The sequence below is a fragment of the Strigops habroptila genome, chromosome 3 (genome assembly GCF_004027225.2).
Source record: "Strigops habroptila isolate Jane chromosome 3, bStrHab1.2.pri, whole genome shotgun sequence".
NCBI classification, from domain to species: Eukaryota; Metazoa; Chordata; class Aves; order Psittaciformes; family Psittacidae; genus Strigops; species Strigops habroptila.
In genome coordinates, this window is record NC_044279.2 from 47,707,266 (window position 1) to 47,724,314 (window position 17,049).

The window sequence follows — 17,049 nt, forward strand, 5'->3', positions numbered from 1 at the left end:
CACCTTTCACAGGTTGCTGAGAAGTTAGACCAGGCAGTAAAAGAAGTACTGCAAAATAAAGGTAATAAATAGACCAGTGGGCTGAATTCCTTCTTGGTGGGGTAGAAAAGGAAGGGAAAGGGGATGACCACGATCAGCTGTTGATCCAGGATGGAAGTGTCCTTCCTTCCATACACTTTGTTCAGAGATCTGAGAAGATTAAAAACAGGTGAATCCTGGGAAGGATGAGGACAATAGGAGACACACAGGCCCCTTGCAAGTCTGATGTAGGAACCCACAGACAAACCTTAGCCAGCCTTATGTGGCCTATGAATGATGAACTATTCAGTCCATGCCAGCTTCCCAAACTCTTCTGCCAAAGAAGGAACCCACTGAATTTGGATAACCAGTTTTAGAGGTACCTGCTGCTCTAAATACTTCCCAGTATAGAAATATTTCACTGATTTTAATGAATCTCCACAGGGAACTTTAAGACCACTATAAACCCCCTTTAAGCTCTCAGGTCAACTGCTCGTGGTGACTGAAGAATTACACAAGGCTAAGTAAACACTCTCACAAACCCTTCGGTCTTGGCACCTGGGTGATAGTTTGGGGTTTGGTTGTTTTTTTTTTTTTTATCATCAATGTTTTTCACACATATCCAAAAGCTCTACTCAGTGATCTACATTATTTAAGCCTTTTTCAGATTTGGGTCAGATTCAGCACAGCTCCAAGATCACCATCAGAGCTTAAATGCTATGAAATCTGAAACAGTCAATAAATACACATGCATTTTTCACTCAACACAGGTTAATAAAACAATCCAAAGAGATTAAAAACATTCATGAACCCTGTACTTATGCTATTCCGACCATTCCCTGCCCCCCATACTAACTCTAAACAACTATAGCAACAGATACATGGGATATGGAGGAAAGCATTTAGAAAAGTCATCATTACAGAAATCTGTAACTGTGACTCTGATGTTATTCTTTCACACAGAAAGAACGCTAGAGGGCCCACCGGGGACATAGCTGCCTCCATGGCAGTCACAGAACACACCAGGGACATCAGTCATACCCTCCTCCTCACACAAAGCCCAGTATTCAGCCTTCGGGCAGGTCTGGAAGAGTTTCACAGAGTGTCATCCTCTGCCCTCCCCAGATGAAATGACCATTTAATGAGAATTACAGTGCAAACATGTTCTCTTCAGAAAAAAAAAAAAAAAAAGAGGGAGATACATTGAATTGGTTCAAAGAGTAAATAACATGGATTTGTTTTGTCTTTAAAGATATTTATGAACACTCTAAAACACCTCCAAAGTAACAAACTTCTCCTGGATGTGGATTTACGGAGACTTTTTGCAAACTTAGAGGAGTTAAACAAGGTGAGTAAAAAAAATAAAAGTCTTACTGAGATCAGAGACCAGACCAATAAAAGGAGATGAGAAACCATCCAGAAAGTTTCTATTGAGATTCAATGTTCACATTTGGGACTTAGTTCAAATAATTAGTCTTTCCTTCATCTCTATTTGGTATATTCATGGGGTTCAAATTTCACCAGTGCAAATTATTCTCATGCACCTCTAGCAGAAGATAAACAGGCATTTGAACAGCAAGGAGAGCTTGTTTTGCAGTTGTTTCTGAAGTAAGCATGAGATTGAGACTAATTTTCATAAGCAACGTCCTTTTCAAAGGATTTTTGAAGATAAACTCTGACTGCACAATCCTTACAGCAAAACAGTAACAATGGCAAAATAACTTCAGTAACAAGTTTCCTTCTGCAAAGACAGATACAAAAACTTTGCTATCTATTATGCCACTCTAGTAGGGCAAGTTAAAATAAAACAATGACCACCCCTCTCCACTGAGGTTTCCCTCAGTGTGAGTGGAAGGATGTTTCCCACACAGACTGGATGCTCTGTGCTCTTGTGCTACTTACTCTCCAGCTTCCAGGAGGAGGGAGACCACAAGGCTTGGCTATGATGAGCTCCAGCTCTTTGCAGCTTGTGGCCAGTTGCTGGGAGACCATTTTCAGCTTCTGAAAGTTAAAGGAAGCCGTAAGTCCAAAGTAGCTTTTACATAACTTTAGAAGCAAACCAGAACTTTTTCTTAGCTTGAGAGCTCTTTCAGGACACAACCTTAATAGCAAAGTGACTTTTTGGAAGGTACTCTTCAGCTACATGAGTTGAAGGAAAGCTCTTCAGAGTAGGGACAATTAGCTGGAGCTTAAACACATGAGCAAGTCACCTCTGCTCAATGACTGACCACACACCAGGTGAGCTGCTGTGAGTGACCACCTGAGCAGGTCTGGCTATACAAGAAAAGGTTTTTAGCTGATGTGTTTCACCTTGCACTTGTTGTGTGCTAAGACCATACACACAGCCAACTACTAGAGTTCAGTTAACGCGTGGTTGCTGATTTCTTCATTCTTGTTCAAAGAAAGGAGTGGGTTATATTGCTGTGTGTCATTTAGCAATCATAAAAGCCTTGAGTGTGGCTGGAGCTTGGTCATGTCTAGAGAGAATTATCTTTAATACGTTTTCTGTTTTGTTTTCTAATTTTGTTGTCCTTATTAAGGAGGATGATAAATTATCATGTATTATTCATACTTGTATATAAAACAGTGATCAAATTCTGGAGAAAGTACCTCCTTTCAATGCCTTTTATGCCTTTCTTCATGCATTTTACAGCACCCATTTCTTCTTGACAGTAGGCTGGATCCATCAAAAAATGTATGCTGTAAAAGGTATAAAATACACCCTTGTCAAAATGAAACTATAAGCATCATCCAATAAGCAACACTTTTCCCATAAATACACCAAACAAAGTAGTGCGTGAATGTACAACAGCAGTTCACACCAGTACCACAGAGAATGATGCTCCTTTCTAGTCTAAAATTTGGCCTAAAGCTGAGCCTGGTCATGAATTTCTGTGCAAATAGTGTGTTGAGGAGGCAAGTGTGGGCTTAGGAGCAGACTCTCATCCCCATCTGACTGACAGTGTGGGCACCCTTCAATCCAGTGCAAACACAGAGAGTTAACTTCTGGGGAATATGTGACTTTTTACAGCATTTTATAGAAATTTCCCCCATCTCCAGTAGCATGAAACAAACTCAAACTATGAAAGATAATATCTTCTTCAAATGACCGTGAAGACTTCCTTAATCGTCACAGCTATGTCATACACAGTGTTTTCCAATAGATATCATTCATCCATTTTAATTTTTCGTGTCAATTCATGCTCGATACAGCTGCTACCCTAAAATAAGTTTAAATGGAATAACTAATCTTGTTTCAAAGCTTTTGTCACATGGCATTATCATGACATAAATGGGTATTTGCATAGATTTGTTTAACTTCTAATGAAAGCATTCATGATGTAAGTCTGAAGCTAATTCTGGCAATGCTGGGAAGATAAGTATAGGCACCCCATTAGGCTTGAAGCCTTTGAAGAGACCAGGGATGAGAAATAAAGTTGTTTTAAACTTAACTTCAGAAGATCACTGGTGCTAATTCCTCTTTTTTTTCCCCCCCATTACTTAGATAAGTCTCAGTTTTCTGAAAACTTTTTTTGAAGCTGTGAAAGAGCACACCAGAAAGTCAAACTCTCCAATGGATTTCAGCTCCGTCCTCAGAAAGGTAACATAATTAGAAGTATTCTTAATATCGGCAAGTCCTTGCAGCAGGCCATTTATTACAGCATGCAGGTGCTTTAGAGCAATCAAGTCAGTAACGGACATGCCATCTGTCACAAGCAGTTTGGTCTCAGCCTCAAGCACCTTCTCTCAGTAGGATGTTTTCCTTTTTATTCATTGGCATGTTTGAGGTGGTCATGGAAAGGTGCTCTGTATATGGAACTAAGTGTGGGAAGATTTTCCCTTCCTGGAGAACAAGTAGCCCAGACCTTGAGGAGACTTTGCCACTGGCAGACGTGAGCTTCTCACTGTATGGAAGATGTTTTTCCTGAGACCAAACTCCAGCCTATCACTGGATGTTCCCTGCCTCCTTTCACTCCACTGCATATATCCTTCCTTTACTTCATGGACTAGACTCACAAGTGTATTCAAGAGCTCAATGGGACTGAAATACCTCTTACTCTTTGGCTTGTGCCTGCTAGGCAAGAGAGAGGCACAGACACAGCTCTCCTGCTGCTGCTAAGCACTGCCCTGCAACCTTTTGGGGCAGTCTTCATGGTCAACATGGTAGTTGTCCGAACAGCACTCTCCTGGGGCTGTATTTCCTGCACAACTTGCCAGTGACTGAAAAGTTGGAAATACTAACACAAACAGAAAATCAGTTTGTGGGCCTGAACTTTCCCTGGCAGCAGAGGCTGCTAGAAAAGTTCTGGAAAAAATTAAAACAGACCCTGAGTCAGGGTTAGGATTTTAAAAAGGGGAAGTGTGGCTAGACCTTATCTTCTCAGCCCCATTACCTCTGACTTCAGGCATTCTCATCAATAATGTTTCTGTGAGACAGGTGGAATCCCAGACAAAATTGAGTTTTATCATGGGTGGCACATAACGTTTCTAAGAGCTATCTAACACATCAGATATAAAGCAACATGCTATACAAGGCCATGTAAAGCTGTTGCAGAGATAGTGGGGTTTATGTTCAGCTTCTACATGAATTTCACATCACATTTATTTCTAATGAGAATAAAGTCTAAGAATGCTTCACACCTCTGGAGAGCTGTTAGAACTGTGCTCCCACACATTGCTTGAGCACCGTTGTGAGTTTTTTTACTACTTTACTACTTCTGTTACATTTTAAATTGCCCTTTACTTTTTTAACACCCCCCTTCTCTCTTCCCCTATTTCCCTAGGTATGAGTAAATCTCAGGTAAAATGTACGTTACAAAACCAAAACTGTTGTTTCTCCCTTTGGCACACCATTCTTCTTTCTCGATAAGTTTCCAAGTCTTTTCTGCAGTTTTTCCAGGGTAACCTCTGCCAGACGCATCAGATTTATTGCCTTAATTATACCTCCGCTGTCTTCTACTTGGAAAACCTGAGACAGAGAGAAGATTTTGGCATCTACCTGAAAGTAAAGTCATGGTGGTGATGGTTGTGGTGATGTCTTCAACCTTTCTGTCTTTTGACATGATTTTAACAGCAGACTAGGGAAGTTCATTGGAGCAAAACTGTGTAGATAGCATTTTACACAGATTTTTTGAACTGCAGAGGGTATCACAGATACAAAGTCACCCTTCTGAGTGTATGTTCCTCTGCACATGTGAAAGCCCATGCTTGTAATTTAGGAAAGACAAGAGGGGGAAGCAAAAAATAACGGGCTGCATCTTTGAAGGCAGAAAATATGCACTGCCAGCCTATATCATTCACAAGTTTCACACATAATCCCTTGACTTGGCGACATCCACCTTAACAAAGAGAAATTGGGGGGGGAGGGGGGGGTGAAGAAAAAAGGACACAAAACTCAAGGCACATTGTAAAATCTTTCTCAAGTGTTTTACTGTGATACGTGTCCTGCACATCAGCTTGGTTAAGATGTTGGGTGGGAACACAGTATGTAGGGTATTATGCTCCTTAGCAGATGGCAGGGCTCACATTCTCTGAGCACAAAATAGCCCCCAGCCTCTACACTGTGCCACAGTGACTGGAGAAGCTTATGATGGCTTCCTTCTGCTTAAGGAAAGGGCTGTATGATAAAAGCCTATGTAAGAGGAATAGAAATGCAGGAGCATGTCAGTGCATTCTTGGGACCTTCGGTGAGAAGGCAGGGTGCGTCTTGGCTGAGCCCTGGCAAGAAAGTAGGGCTGTTTCCTCACTTTATGGGTATTTGCTGCCCCATGTGCCCTCAGGGAAAGAACATCCTGGATAGAACAAGCAACCTTCTGCCATGGCAGGGATAAAGTTAATTATCTTCCCAGCAGATTGTATAGTGCTGTGTTTTGGATTTAGGATGAGAATAATGATAACACATTGATATTTTAATTGTTGCTAAGAAGTGTTTACACTAAGTCAAGGACTTTTCAGTTTCCCACCCCACCAGTGAACAGGCTGGAGGTGCACAAGTAGTTGGGAGGAGACACAGCTGGGACAGATGATCCCAACTGACCAAGGGATATTCCATATCATATGGCCTCATGGTCAGCAGATAAAACCGGGGGTAAAGCTGGCTGGGGGCCACTGCATGGAAATTGGCTGGGCATCAGTCAGTAGGTGGTGAGCAATTGCGTTGTGCATCTCTTGTTTTGTATATTCTAATTCTTTTATCATTATTATTATTTTCACTTTCCCTTCCATTTCCATCCTATTAAACTACCTTTAGGTCAACCCATGAATTTTATTTTTTTTCCCCCAGTTCTCTACCCCATCATCCTGGGGCAGTGGAGAGTGCGCAAGCAGCTGCACGGTGCTTAGCTACCTGCCAGGTTAAACCACGAGAGTTTTACACTTCCCTTGCTCTCACTGTGTGAGCAGTTCATCTTTAATTAGTCCCTGTCTCATTACAGTCAGCTGATGATGCAGAAAACTGTTTGCTACCTCCCTGCCAGGGAACAAGCTGAGGCGTAAGGGAGGTTTTCTTTGTCTTCAGCAGTGGTGTGAACAAAACAAACAGTGCAAGAGGCTGCATCTAACAGAGCTGCTGGTTGCTCCTTTGCATCGACTGATGCACTATCCCCTCCTCCTCAACAACATCTGGAAGAGAAGCACTGATGAAACAGAGAAAGATTTTATCCAGTCACTTAAAAAGAAGGTGGAAAAGTCCATACGTAAGTACTTAAGGTTAAAAGTCAAGTGTGCAATTAACAATTTGAAAGTTATGTGGCCATTTGTGCATGCGTGTGAATTGGTCTGGTCTCTCTGCAGAGATGCAATGAGGATGTGCATGCCTTTCTACAACCCTGAGCCCTTGTCATTCTGTAGGAAATGTTTGGTGCCACCCTTGGGCTGTCAAAGCCTCTCTGAGCAAGATCACAGGACTCCCAAATCAGTGAGTCACTTGTATTTGCTCAGAATCATCTGCAGTGACATGCAAACAATTAAGAGGAGATCACAAATAGGAACAAATAAAGAAAGTTCTCACACAAAGAATCCTTTCAGTTGGATTTATGTCTAAGAAGGATTTGTTGGGGCTAATCCTTAATAGGATAAAATTGCTCTCACAAGGGAAACATTATGTCAGTGACCTTTCAATAAATGACAGGGTCCTACCACGTAAAGTAGCTGAAGCGCTATCTGAGCTACAGATTTTCTCTAGCTATTGTGGAAAAAGAAGGGGTGGTCCAGGAATTTTTTTATTAACTCTATATAATTTATTAATTCAGTCTTGTTCAGGAAGCTATAAATGCATCTTTAAGTGTCTTATGGTCACATAGTAGTACATCAGCAGATATATTTATTTCCCAAAGGCCTCACGTAGCCCCCACTCAAATCAAAGACAAGATAGTATATCAGCAAGACACTTATCCTGCCAATCTTGGCAGGGAGAGGTGCCAGGCAGTGCTTCATCCTCACCAGCAGTACAACAGGGCCTTGAGCCACCCAGCACGGTGGCAAATTCTCTGCCGTCATCCTTCTCCCCTTCCTGGAGGATGAAGGTTCAAACATCTCCTTTGGACATGAGGCAGAGAGCTAATGTCTTCTAGAGACAGATAAATCTGGGGCTCCTTCCTCTTAGGTAAATACTCCAGCGACAGAATTACCACTTATAAGAGAGGCTTGAGTTCTTTCTCTTCTTGCTGAGTCCTATGAGGAGTCTAGCCTAATGGCCACACAAGGAGCACAGGTTTCAGCAAAATATGGATCCCATAGGAAAATAAGATTGTTCTGTCCCTAGTCTGGAGACTTCTGCTGGGCAGACAGCAGATTTAGGTATGGCCCCAAAAGACCATGGAATATCTGGGAAATATTACTGGGAAAAAAAAAAAATAAATAGGTCCTTCCAGAGTTTAGATACCTCTGGGCTAAGTATACAGGGGTGACCCCTCTTTATTCACACCACCTAACAAAGATCTGCCTTCATTTTTTGATCAATAAACCAGTGACATAAGGAACAGTTGCAGTCCCAGAATTGCCCTTCTGGTGTTTATGTGTGTGTGCGTCTGAAATCATTATCTGCAATATCACTCAAAAACTTGGAATTCAAGTTGCAGGTCCATGAAGGTTTTCCCCATAACAGCCCTGAATCAGCAAAGACTTAGCCCGCATTTTTTACCTTCTGAAGCACCCCAATCCCACTCTTTAGTCAATTCTGGCACCACTTCTCTCAAAATTAATTCTCACTAATTTCAACAGCCTTTTTATCAGGCTGTATATAAGGAAAAATCTCTTTCACTGGCACAGGCACTTCAGAAAGGCAGTATTTTTTAAAGAACTTTTAAAGATTACAGGTTTTTATACGATTCCCCCTGTTTCACAGTCAGATTAGCAAACACAACCTTTTCATTTAGCACTGAATTTAAGCATGTTTGAACGCATGATTAGAAATTCTGGTTCTACTGACCTAAGAAGAGCTTAGGCATTTTTTTACAATGAGGCCAAGATTTCATCTGGGGCTTAACATGTGAGAAGCTTTGGCTTCCACTGGGGAAAAATCAGTATTCAGCATCTTCCAGAAACAGGACTGGTTTTGCCAGCCTTGGCAGTAACTGATGTTTCACATATTTCAGGGGATCTGGAAGGTAAAGTCAAGTGGTTGGACAACTTTCAGAAGTTCAGGCAGCTGCAAGAGGTCATAATTTGTCCCCAGGTCTGGGATCGTGACAAGAGATTCTTTGTCCCAGAGGTAAGCAGTTTTCTAAAGGGCATTTTTCCTCGAGGAACTTGTAGTTTCCTATCTTTACAGTGTGGTTTAAAGTTGGCTAGTTGTCTACATTTTAGTTATGGGAGATGGCTTTGCTCTAACAGGAGCAGCTGCAGCCTGAGCACTGCAAACACTGTAGCTGAACACGCAGGCTGTGCACAGTGCCTTGGGTGGTAGCATGGGTTGCTCTTCGGTAACGTCCAAGACAGTACGATCCTATGATTCAGGAGGATTCTCCAGAATTTGCTTTTAGGGGGCAGAATGAAATGAGATAGATATAAGTATTACTACCTTTTTATAAGGATATGAAGTAGAAATTAATTGCCTCTTTCTCTCCTCAAGCTGAGCCAAAGAAATTTCTATTTACATTTAAATAGCATTACAAAAAATTATACAGCATACCTGGGAACATGTGCATCTTTCTGCTGTGGTTAGCCCCTTAGCCATACATACAGAGTTCAAGCAGCATTATGGTAACATTATCAGGTGGGTCTTGCCTCAAGGATTGTGTCTGTTGACATGCAGGGCTGTGAAAACCATTAAAACCACTCCGGAAAAGAAAAACCCAGCTTAACATTTCAAAAGCTTAAACACATTTGAGCAATAGCACTGTTGAAGAAACACAGACGTGCTGAGTTATTAACTGTGTGATGTATTTAGCCTGAGATAAGAGCACACATGTGCTCAATTTAGCTGCTGGCTGCCTTGCAGTTCTCCATCAGATATGCGAGATTCCCCATTCTTTCTCTCTCTCTCTTTTGGTTCAAGAGTTTGAAGCAAACCCTAAGGGAAAACAGCAGTAAAAACATTTTGTCTTCAATGAACAGACTTCTCCTTCATGAAGGAAGGCTAACACTAGCAGGTAACATTCCTAAATGTCCTAGTATCAGGAGTTAGCTGAACAGAGTCATATTTTGCTGTGGCAGGTCCAGAATGAATCTCCACAAAAGTATTTGGGCAGGTGTGGGAAAGAAAAAGCATATGTACAGCTTGTCAGAGAGAGACCAAGAAACAGGAAAACTGCCAAAAGGATGAGTAATCTGCATGGTTGTTTACTGTCACATCTGGGTATTCAGTCTGCCAGGTGCTGGAGAAATCAGCTTGACTGGCCAACGCCTGCCGCTCAAAGGGATCATTTTACTGTTGCATTCAAGAATGTGGCAATAGGAAAACAGGAAGTTTAGACTGTCCTATACAAGGTGCCTCATGTGCCTGGGGACCGATGCCAACACACCTCACTTCTCTGGCACCGTATCCACTATGCTTTTCCTTGAAAATTACTGAGAAGTCCAGAGGTTTTTCTTATTTTCCTTTCATACTTCATCTTTGCTAAGACTGCTGTTTTGATGGATACCTTGGAACGAGAAGCTGCTATCCTGGCAGGTGGCTTCACTTCTATGAACAGAGCACTCATACAATATGCCATTAACTCCACAGTGGTCTCACACGACCATGTTGATTTCTTCAGCTCTGCCTGCAGCTGTCTATCATGCTGGCAGAGTGGAGACTCACATCTCCAGACACACAGGCACCATTCTGTGGCAGGGCACAGGTTGCTTGCTGGGGAGCTGCTGCAGAATCTACACCTGCTCAGGAAAAGGGGATGTCCTCCTTGCATGAGCAGGAAGGAAACCCTGGGCAGTTTGGAAAAGACCATCATTTGAAAGGATGCTGGAAGCTGCATGCCATGCTGGCTGCAGGGCTGTAGAAATGGTTTGACAGAAATGAGCAGAGCCCATGTCTTACATTTCTTTCACCACCTCCTCAGAAACAGAGGTGAAGAGAATAAGCACACAACACTTGCTGTCTCCTACCACCTTTATTACTCTTAAAGGGAGCAGGAAAAGAGACACAGTCTATTTTTCAGTGTTTCATGAGGAGAATTATAGTTGCACAGAAGACACAACATCATGGACATGGAGAAGAGGTTGCTGATGATGTTTAGAGGGTGGCAGGCAGAGCTGAAAGCAAGCCACTGACTCATTTCCATGCTTCCCTCTGAACTCATTGCTCTCTTGATGAGACGTCACCCCCAAACGCAGGAGGTAAGGGTGGCCATCAGGTGGCCACATTTCTTTCTGCAATACATAATTAGAAAATGAAGAAGGAGGTATGAGTATAATTCTTACCCACCAAACCAGCTGCCTGCAATCTGCAATATAAAAGTGCCTGGCAATTGGCCACTTGCCTGAATGAAATATCTTTCAAGACAAAAACAAAATCACAAGTCAAATGTAATTCCGCACAACAGAAAGAAGCGTGTCCTAAAGTTACCACTCTGAACAGACTCACATAAATTTGGTGTTAAAGTGAACTGTGATTGCTTGAATGAAACAGACATCACTGAGACTACAGTTGCATGGTGTTTTTGTAATCCTGTAGCTGAAAATAGAAGCAGCTGAGAGAAGTGGGTTTGTTCAGATGGAGGAAGAGAAGGCTCAGGGAAGACCTTAGTGTTGTCTTCACTGCCTAATGGATGGCTTAAGGCAGATGAAGCTAAAGGCATCTTGGTATTGCATGGAGAAAGGGTGAGATATAACAATGTAAGTTGCAGCATGGGGTATTTCCCCATTAGATATTTGGAAAAAAAATTAACAATTAGGGTAGTCAAATAATGGTACAGGGGACCAGACAGGTTGCAGAGTCACTCTCACTTTGTGCAGTTATTGAAAGGCTTTTGTGATGCTATCAATTACATTTCATCACTGCAAAAGCCTGTGAAAAGGGCAGCATACCAGTATTTAAAGGACCCAGGAAAAGGTGGCACTTCCCTATTTCTTTATCTCTGCCATTTTCAGAAGGTTCACTATTTACCAGGTAGGATTTGCTAATTTATAGCATGCCAGTGGTTGCATTTGCAGGTACTCCAGGTGATCCAGGTCACTTTTCCTGGCAGTCAAGTAGTTGTTTTTATAAGAGGTAGCAGCTACAAGGTACAAGTATTAGTAGCCAAAAGCAACAAGAGACATTAAACATTTGAGAGTGCAGACCAGGGGATAAGTAGTTGTATAGTATGTTGGAAACCATGCTTCTTTGTTAAAAGCATTTTATAAGATGCTTTTAACAAGCGTGATTCATAGATGTGCTTCATCTTAGAAATAGCAATTCCTTAAAATAATCACACCATAAAACTGATTTTGTTTTGGTTTTCTCCTCAGAAAGCACAAGACTCATTGACGTCTACCTCTTCCTGTTCAATGATTTCCTATTAATTACCAAAATTAAACGTAACAGAAAGGTAATAATGGATAAAGATATACATGGCTGCAGTTGTTATGGTTTTTAGCTTGGTAAATATTTTGAGTGTGCTTTGGAAGATTGATCTAATGATAAACACAAGATGACTAACCAGCATGAAGGACTGGTAATACCTCCTTAATAGAAAACCATAACACTGATTCAAAACCCTCCTTCTGGGCTCAGTATGTCACAGGAACACTATGACAGGGAGAATTTACATTACAAGACCTTAATATTTGCATGTTTGCCTGGTGGTGTTCTAACATGCTGGATTCCTGAAGCTAAGAGAATTTTCAAGGCCTTGAGAAGATTTGTAGTGCTCCCTCAAGACTCAGTTCAGCACCTGAGAAATTTTTATCCTAGAGGTATCAGAACTCTTGGAAGGAAGTAAAAAGAAGAGGGAAGGCAGGAAAAAACAGTGAAATGGACAGTTGGCTTTGTTCTCAGCACTAACACAGTCTGTTGTATGTCTCTTTGCCTTGATTTCTCGTGGTTTAAAATGGAGATAGAATGACTCTTAAGAAAATTTTTATTGATGAAAAATGCTATACGAAAGAGTTCTGTATATGATAAATGTCTGTATTTAGCCACCTAAAAAGGGAGTGGATGACCTGAAATTACTAAAGCTTCAGTGTAGGAGCGCATCTAGCTAATTAAGTTTATGAAGCTGTTGTAAATTAAGACTAAGTGGACCTGTGCTGAATCTCAAGAATTTTGTGTCTGATTTAAAGACTTGGGGGTTTTCTTCGAAGAAGCAGGTGTTCTGCTTTTGTAGGAAATAGAGAACATGTGCAGTGAGAGATTCTAGACCAATAGCACCATCCCGTAGCAATGGGGGTGATGAAGGGAGCAGGAATTCAAGGGCCCTGGTGCCCACAGGCAAGTCTCTAAGAGATAGCCCACATACATGTCTTGGGGAACCTTCTGTGAAGGGCTGCAACCCATCTAGAGCCCCAGCAAATCTGGTGCCCCCAGGCACTGTCTGATTGCATCTATGTGAGGGGAGATGGGGAAACACACGACCAAGGAACAGAGAAAAAGTCCTGCAATTAAATAAGGGGAGAAAAGGTGAAGAAAAAAAGAGTTTTGAACACTTTTATTTTCTGCCTGTGGACTTGTATTGTGTTTCTAGTGTGGCTTTTTAGTACAAGGTGTGATGTTGTAGGAGAGCTCCAGGTACCAATAGTTTTTCTGAGGTTCCTCAAGTAAGTAAGCTGAGTATCTTTGATAGAGAAAGAGCACAATTTAGGATTGTTTAGTGCCTATACTTCAGGAGCAGATGGCAGACAACCAGCTAAGCAACTTCATCTTCTATTCCCAGAAATACGGGGGCTCAGACACCAGTTTAATGCCTGTCTGTCCTTCCCTCACTCCTGAGCTGCAGTCCTTCATCAGAGAGGGTGGACTTTGCACTGTCCTAGACCAGCCCATCCCACTAGACAGGCTGATACTGAAAAACGTTGACCCCATCCATGTTACAGGTATGTGCATTTGAACATCTTCAGAAATAGCACCTCAATGCATTGTGTATGTGGCAGTAAAAGGGTAAGACGCTATTTGCCCACAAACCACCCCCAGATGCCTGAGGTGCAAACGCTGGTGCCTTAGTACTGTGGCTTCACAGCTCTTTTTCTACTGTGGAGCATGAACTACTTACACAGACATTACATCCCATATCCCCCTCTCTCTAACAGTGGCTTTTACATACACACCAAATATTACCCATTCACCCTAAAGGAGGTATCTAGACTCCAGTGACTTCCTTCTCACAAACCAAGTATTTCCTTGCCCTAACTGTCCTAACACTCTCTGTCAAAACTTGGGCGCCCTTCTCAAGTACATTTTCAATTGCATACTAGTTATGCAGCATTTTTTATAGCTATCCCACTGCACTGCTTTCCTGGGTGTCCTCACACCCAGGCAGCAATTCTCGAGGAGGCAATTCTCAAGGAGGCTGGAGAGGCTGCTGCTCCTACTCACCTCCCCACCAACTCTTGAGAGAATGGAAATCACCCACTGTTTATCAATGCCTCCTTGCTCACAGGCATCTAAATGCACTGCCAGGGGAAACCAGCTCCAATAACTGCTGCTGTGCCCTTGGGTGAGGTGGGGAGGAGGACTGACCTCACAGAGAGTGACCAACCTTACCCTGCCAAAACAGCATTCCTGGAGTCACAAATCAGAGCTTGGGTGAGGGAGCAGGTATGAAAAATCAGGCTTCCCCTTGGTCTGAGCCACTCATGCAGGCTCTCACACACCCCAGTCTAACACTGCCCAAATCCCAGGAGCCTCCTGTATCAAAGAGAAAGAAGAGATTTACAAATCTGCAGGCTCCAGGGCCTGTCAGCCATCCTAATCCTAAAGGCTGGGAGGAAAAGTTCAAGGAGATAGAGCACTCTGTAGAAAATCAATAGATACGAAAACCAAACCTAGAGCCCATAAAATTCGTTATAACTTTGAAATATATTCACCCAGACTACTTAGTATTCAGTATCAACAGTGCAAGGAAATAAACGTAGTCAATAAAAGGCAAATTACTAAAGATGAGATAAGGGGATGAACACAGAGAAGAAAGGTGCTAAAAGGTTCTCCAGGCACTGTCTGCCTAACAAATCTCCCTATCAGTCCTGCAGAAATGAAGCAAATGCAGCGGCCACCTCTCGCCCAGGGGAGGGCAGCCCCACGATACTGCCTCAGCCCAGACTAGGTGCAAGGTTGACAGCTTCTGGATGCTGGTGCGAGCAGTGCAGCCACCCTCTGGTTTGGCCATAAAAGCCATAATGGAGATGGGAATAATATTTTTGGATTTTTTCCCAAGACAGCATTTCCTGCATTCAGAGATTTCCAGCCAGGGTCCCTGTGATCCAGCTGCAACCAGCAGAATAGACAAAGTTACCCGCTGCATCCCAGCCCAGGCTCTGGCCCTTCCCTGCACCCAGGACCTCGTCGCCTGAGTTCTCTCCCACACACTCCCACTAGCTTTATTACAGCTGTAGCTATGGCAGTCGCTGTTACTCACCTGTAGTCTTGTAACACCTTGGAAGCTCCATCCTAATACAGGACTCCTTGGAGGGGGGTACAATAAAAATAGTGAGAAAAATGACTACAGGGAGCTTGCTGTTCAGATTTCCACCATTTTGTGTAAAACAACAAACAAAACCTTCAAAGCCAATGGAAAATATCCCTTTGTAGGAAAAAAATAAAAGTTTAAATATTATCAGGAATGCATGACCTTGGGGAATGCTGCCAATTCATTTGCAATCTCAAGAATTTTGCTATTGATGGCAGTAAAAGACTAGAACTGCTATTGGTGGCACTTCTCAGAAATGGCAACATCTGACTTGCAGTGACCCCTCACATTAATGAAAAAAGATCTAACATACTTTTGCATCCATTTGTTTGCTGAGGGTTGATCTCACTATGGGAAGAAATGTACCTCAATACAAGGACTAGAAAAAACTATATATATTGCAATATCATAGAAATACCCTTTTGGTAACAGGCAGGAGGATGATAATTATGCACGATAATTCTAGCCCACAGCCTGCTACATAACACTGGAGGGATAAGAGATATAATGGTGTTATTATAACCCTGGGAAGCTACCCTAAAGCAGAACTATCTGCAAATGCCAAAACCTTGTACAAGAGATTTACACTCACATGTAAAGTTACTAGTAGGAACCCATCTCTGAAGCTCATAAGCAGCAACATACTTCCAATTAGGAAATCACTTTTAATATTCTTTTGTGGATTTAATACTAAGGAAGAACCCAAACCCACCATCATCAGTCCGAGTGCAGCCATTTCCCTGCCTGGCAGCCATCATATGGACTTGTTTGAAATAAAATTAAAATGGGGCCTTTCTTGTTAATTCCTGATATTTGTTTTTCTCTAATTTCAGTTATGATTTAGTCCACTTTGAATGGAAACTTATCCTAATGATCCTCAGCTAGACTCAAAAGCACTATAGCTGCACAATGGTAAAATAACTAAAAATAAAATAAATGAAAGCAGGATTAACTTTTGGAAATAACAAAGCTTCCTGCACAACAACAAAAAAAAAAAAAAAAAACAAAAACCCTATCAGGGTGCATTGCCCTATTAAGAATCAGAAAAGATGATTACGTACCTAATTTCTTCAATCATAATCAGACAATGGGATATAAAGTGGGACTGACAGCTGCATGAGGGAATTTACATCACCTCTTCATATTTTCCCACAGTCTTCAGCCTGCAAAATGCTTTCCTAATACAGCATGAAAACAGGTACCACCAGTGCACAGCAGTCTTCTTGCTACAAGCTCAGACAGAGACTGCTAAGGTAAGTAGCACACCATTTTTTTCTTCTCTAATTACATAACCACGCTTTTCCTAGAAGAGAATTGCAGCCTGAAAGCAGCCATGCTGTGATAAGAATCTATTACACTTGTGACATTTGACCAGAACCAAACCAAAACAAAATAACACCCCAGTGCTCTGGCTCACACATTTCTTACAGAATTTTTGCTGTTGAACATGTACCAATTTGATATTAGGGTTGCCAGCAGGTCATATTCATGTTGAAAAACATTATAATTTCTGATTGGTAAAAAAAAGGCATTTCTTGTGTCACAGAAATGAAGACAGTCAGCCCCTTCAGAGAAGAACACCAAAACACAAACCACAAGCTCCTCTTCAGCAGTAGTACTAAGATCAGAAAACTGTATCATGCTCGTCTACGCACAACACACATCTTGCAATTTTAGGTTGAACAGATGGTATGATTCATTCCACTGTTACATAAGTTTACCCCCATTTTCACACCGCATTTCTAGTAACAGCACTGCACATAACATCTGAAAGTGTGGTAGACACTTCACAGAAGTATATTTTTTTCTCCTGCAAGTTGAATTTCATTCTCTAATACCTAATGCACAGAAATCTGACTACCAATAATACTAATTCTTAAGAGTAAGTAAGAGTAAGCAGTAGACAGACTTCTTCAAGGGAAAGCGATGAGTGAATTCGTCCCATTTCCATGTCACTGGTTGGTACTTAGAACAGGTATCTATACTACTATAG

At 41.9% G+C, this 17,049-nt stretch overlaps 2 protein-coding genes across 2 annotated transcripts in view; one reads left to right on the plus strand and one right to left on the minus strand.

The window, feature by feature from the left end:
- PLEKHG7 (pleckstrin homology and RhoGEF domain containing G7) overlaps nt 1-17,049 on the plus strand; it is a 30,407-nt gene that overhangs the window by 11,101 nt on the left and 2,257 nt on the right. Inside the window, exons 6-14 of the mRNA XM_030479568.1 lie at nt 1,271-1,366; nt 3,524-3,619; nt 4,910-5,023; nt 6,539-6,713; nt 8,613-8,728; nt 9,515-9,608; nt 11,905-11,984; nt 13,308-13,467; nt 16,212-16,309. Coding sequence (XP_030335428.1) covers nt 1,271-1,366; nt 3,524-3,619; nt 4,910-5,023; nt 6,539-6,713; nt 8,613-8,728; nt 9,515-9,608; nt 11,905-11,984; nt 13,308-13,467; nt 16,212-16,309 — 1,029 coding nt within the window. The remainder of the gene's footprint in view (nt 1-1,270; nt 1,367-3,523; nt 3,620-4,909; nt 5,024-6,538; nt 6,714-8,612; nt 8,729-9,514; nt 9,609-11,904; nt 11,985-13,307; nt 13,468-16,211; nt 16,310-17,049) is intronic.
- Nucleotides 10,547-17,049, minus strand: part of EEA1 (early endosome antigen 1) — an 86,846-nt gene continuing 80,343 nt past the window's right edge. Inside the window, exon 30 of the mRNA XM_030477945.1 lies at nt 10,547-10,824. The gene's annotated coding sequence lies outside the window, so the exon portion shown is untranslated. The remainder of the gene's footprint in view (nt 10,825-17,049) is intronic.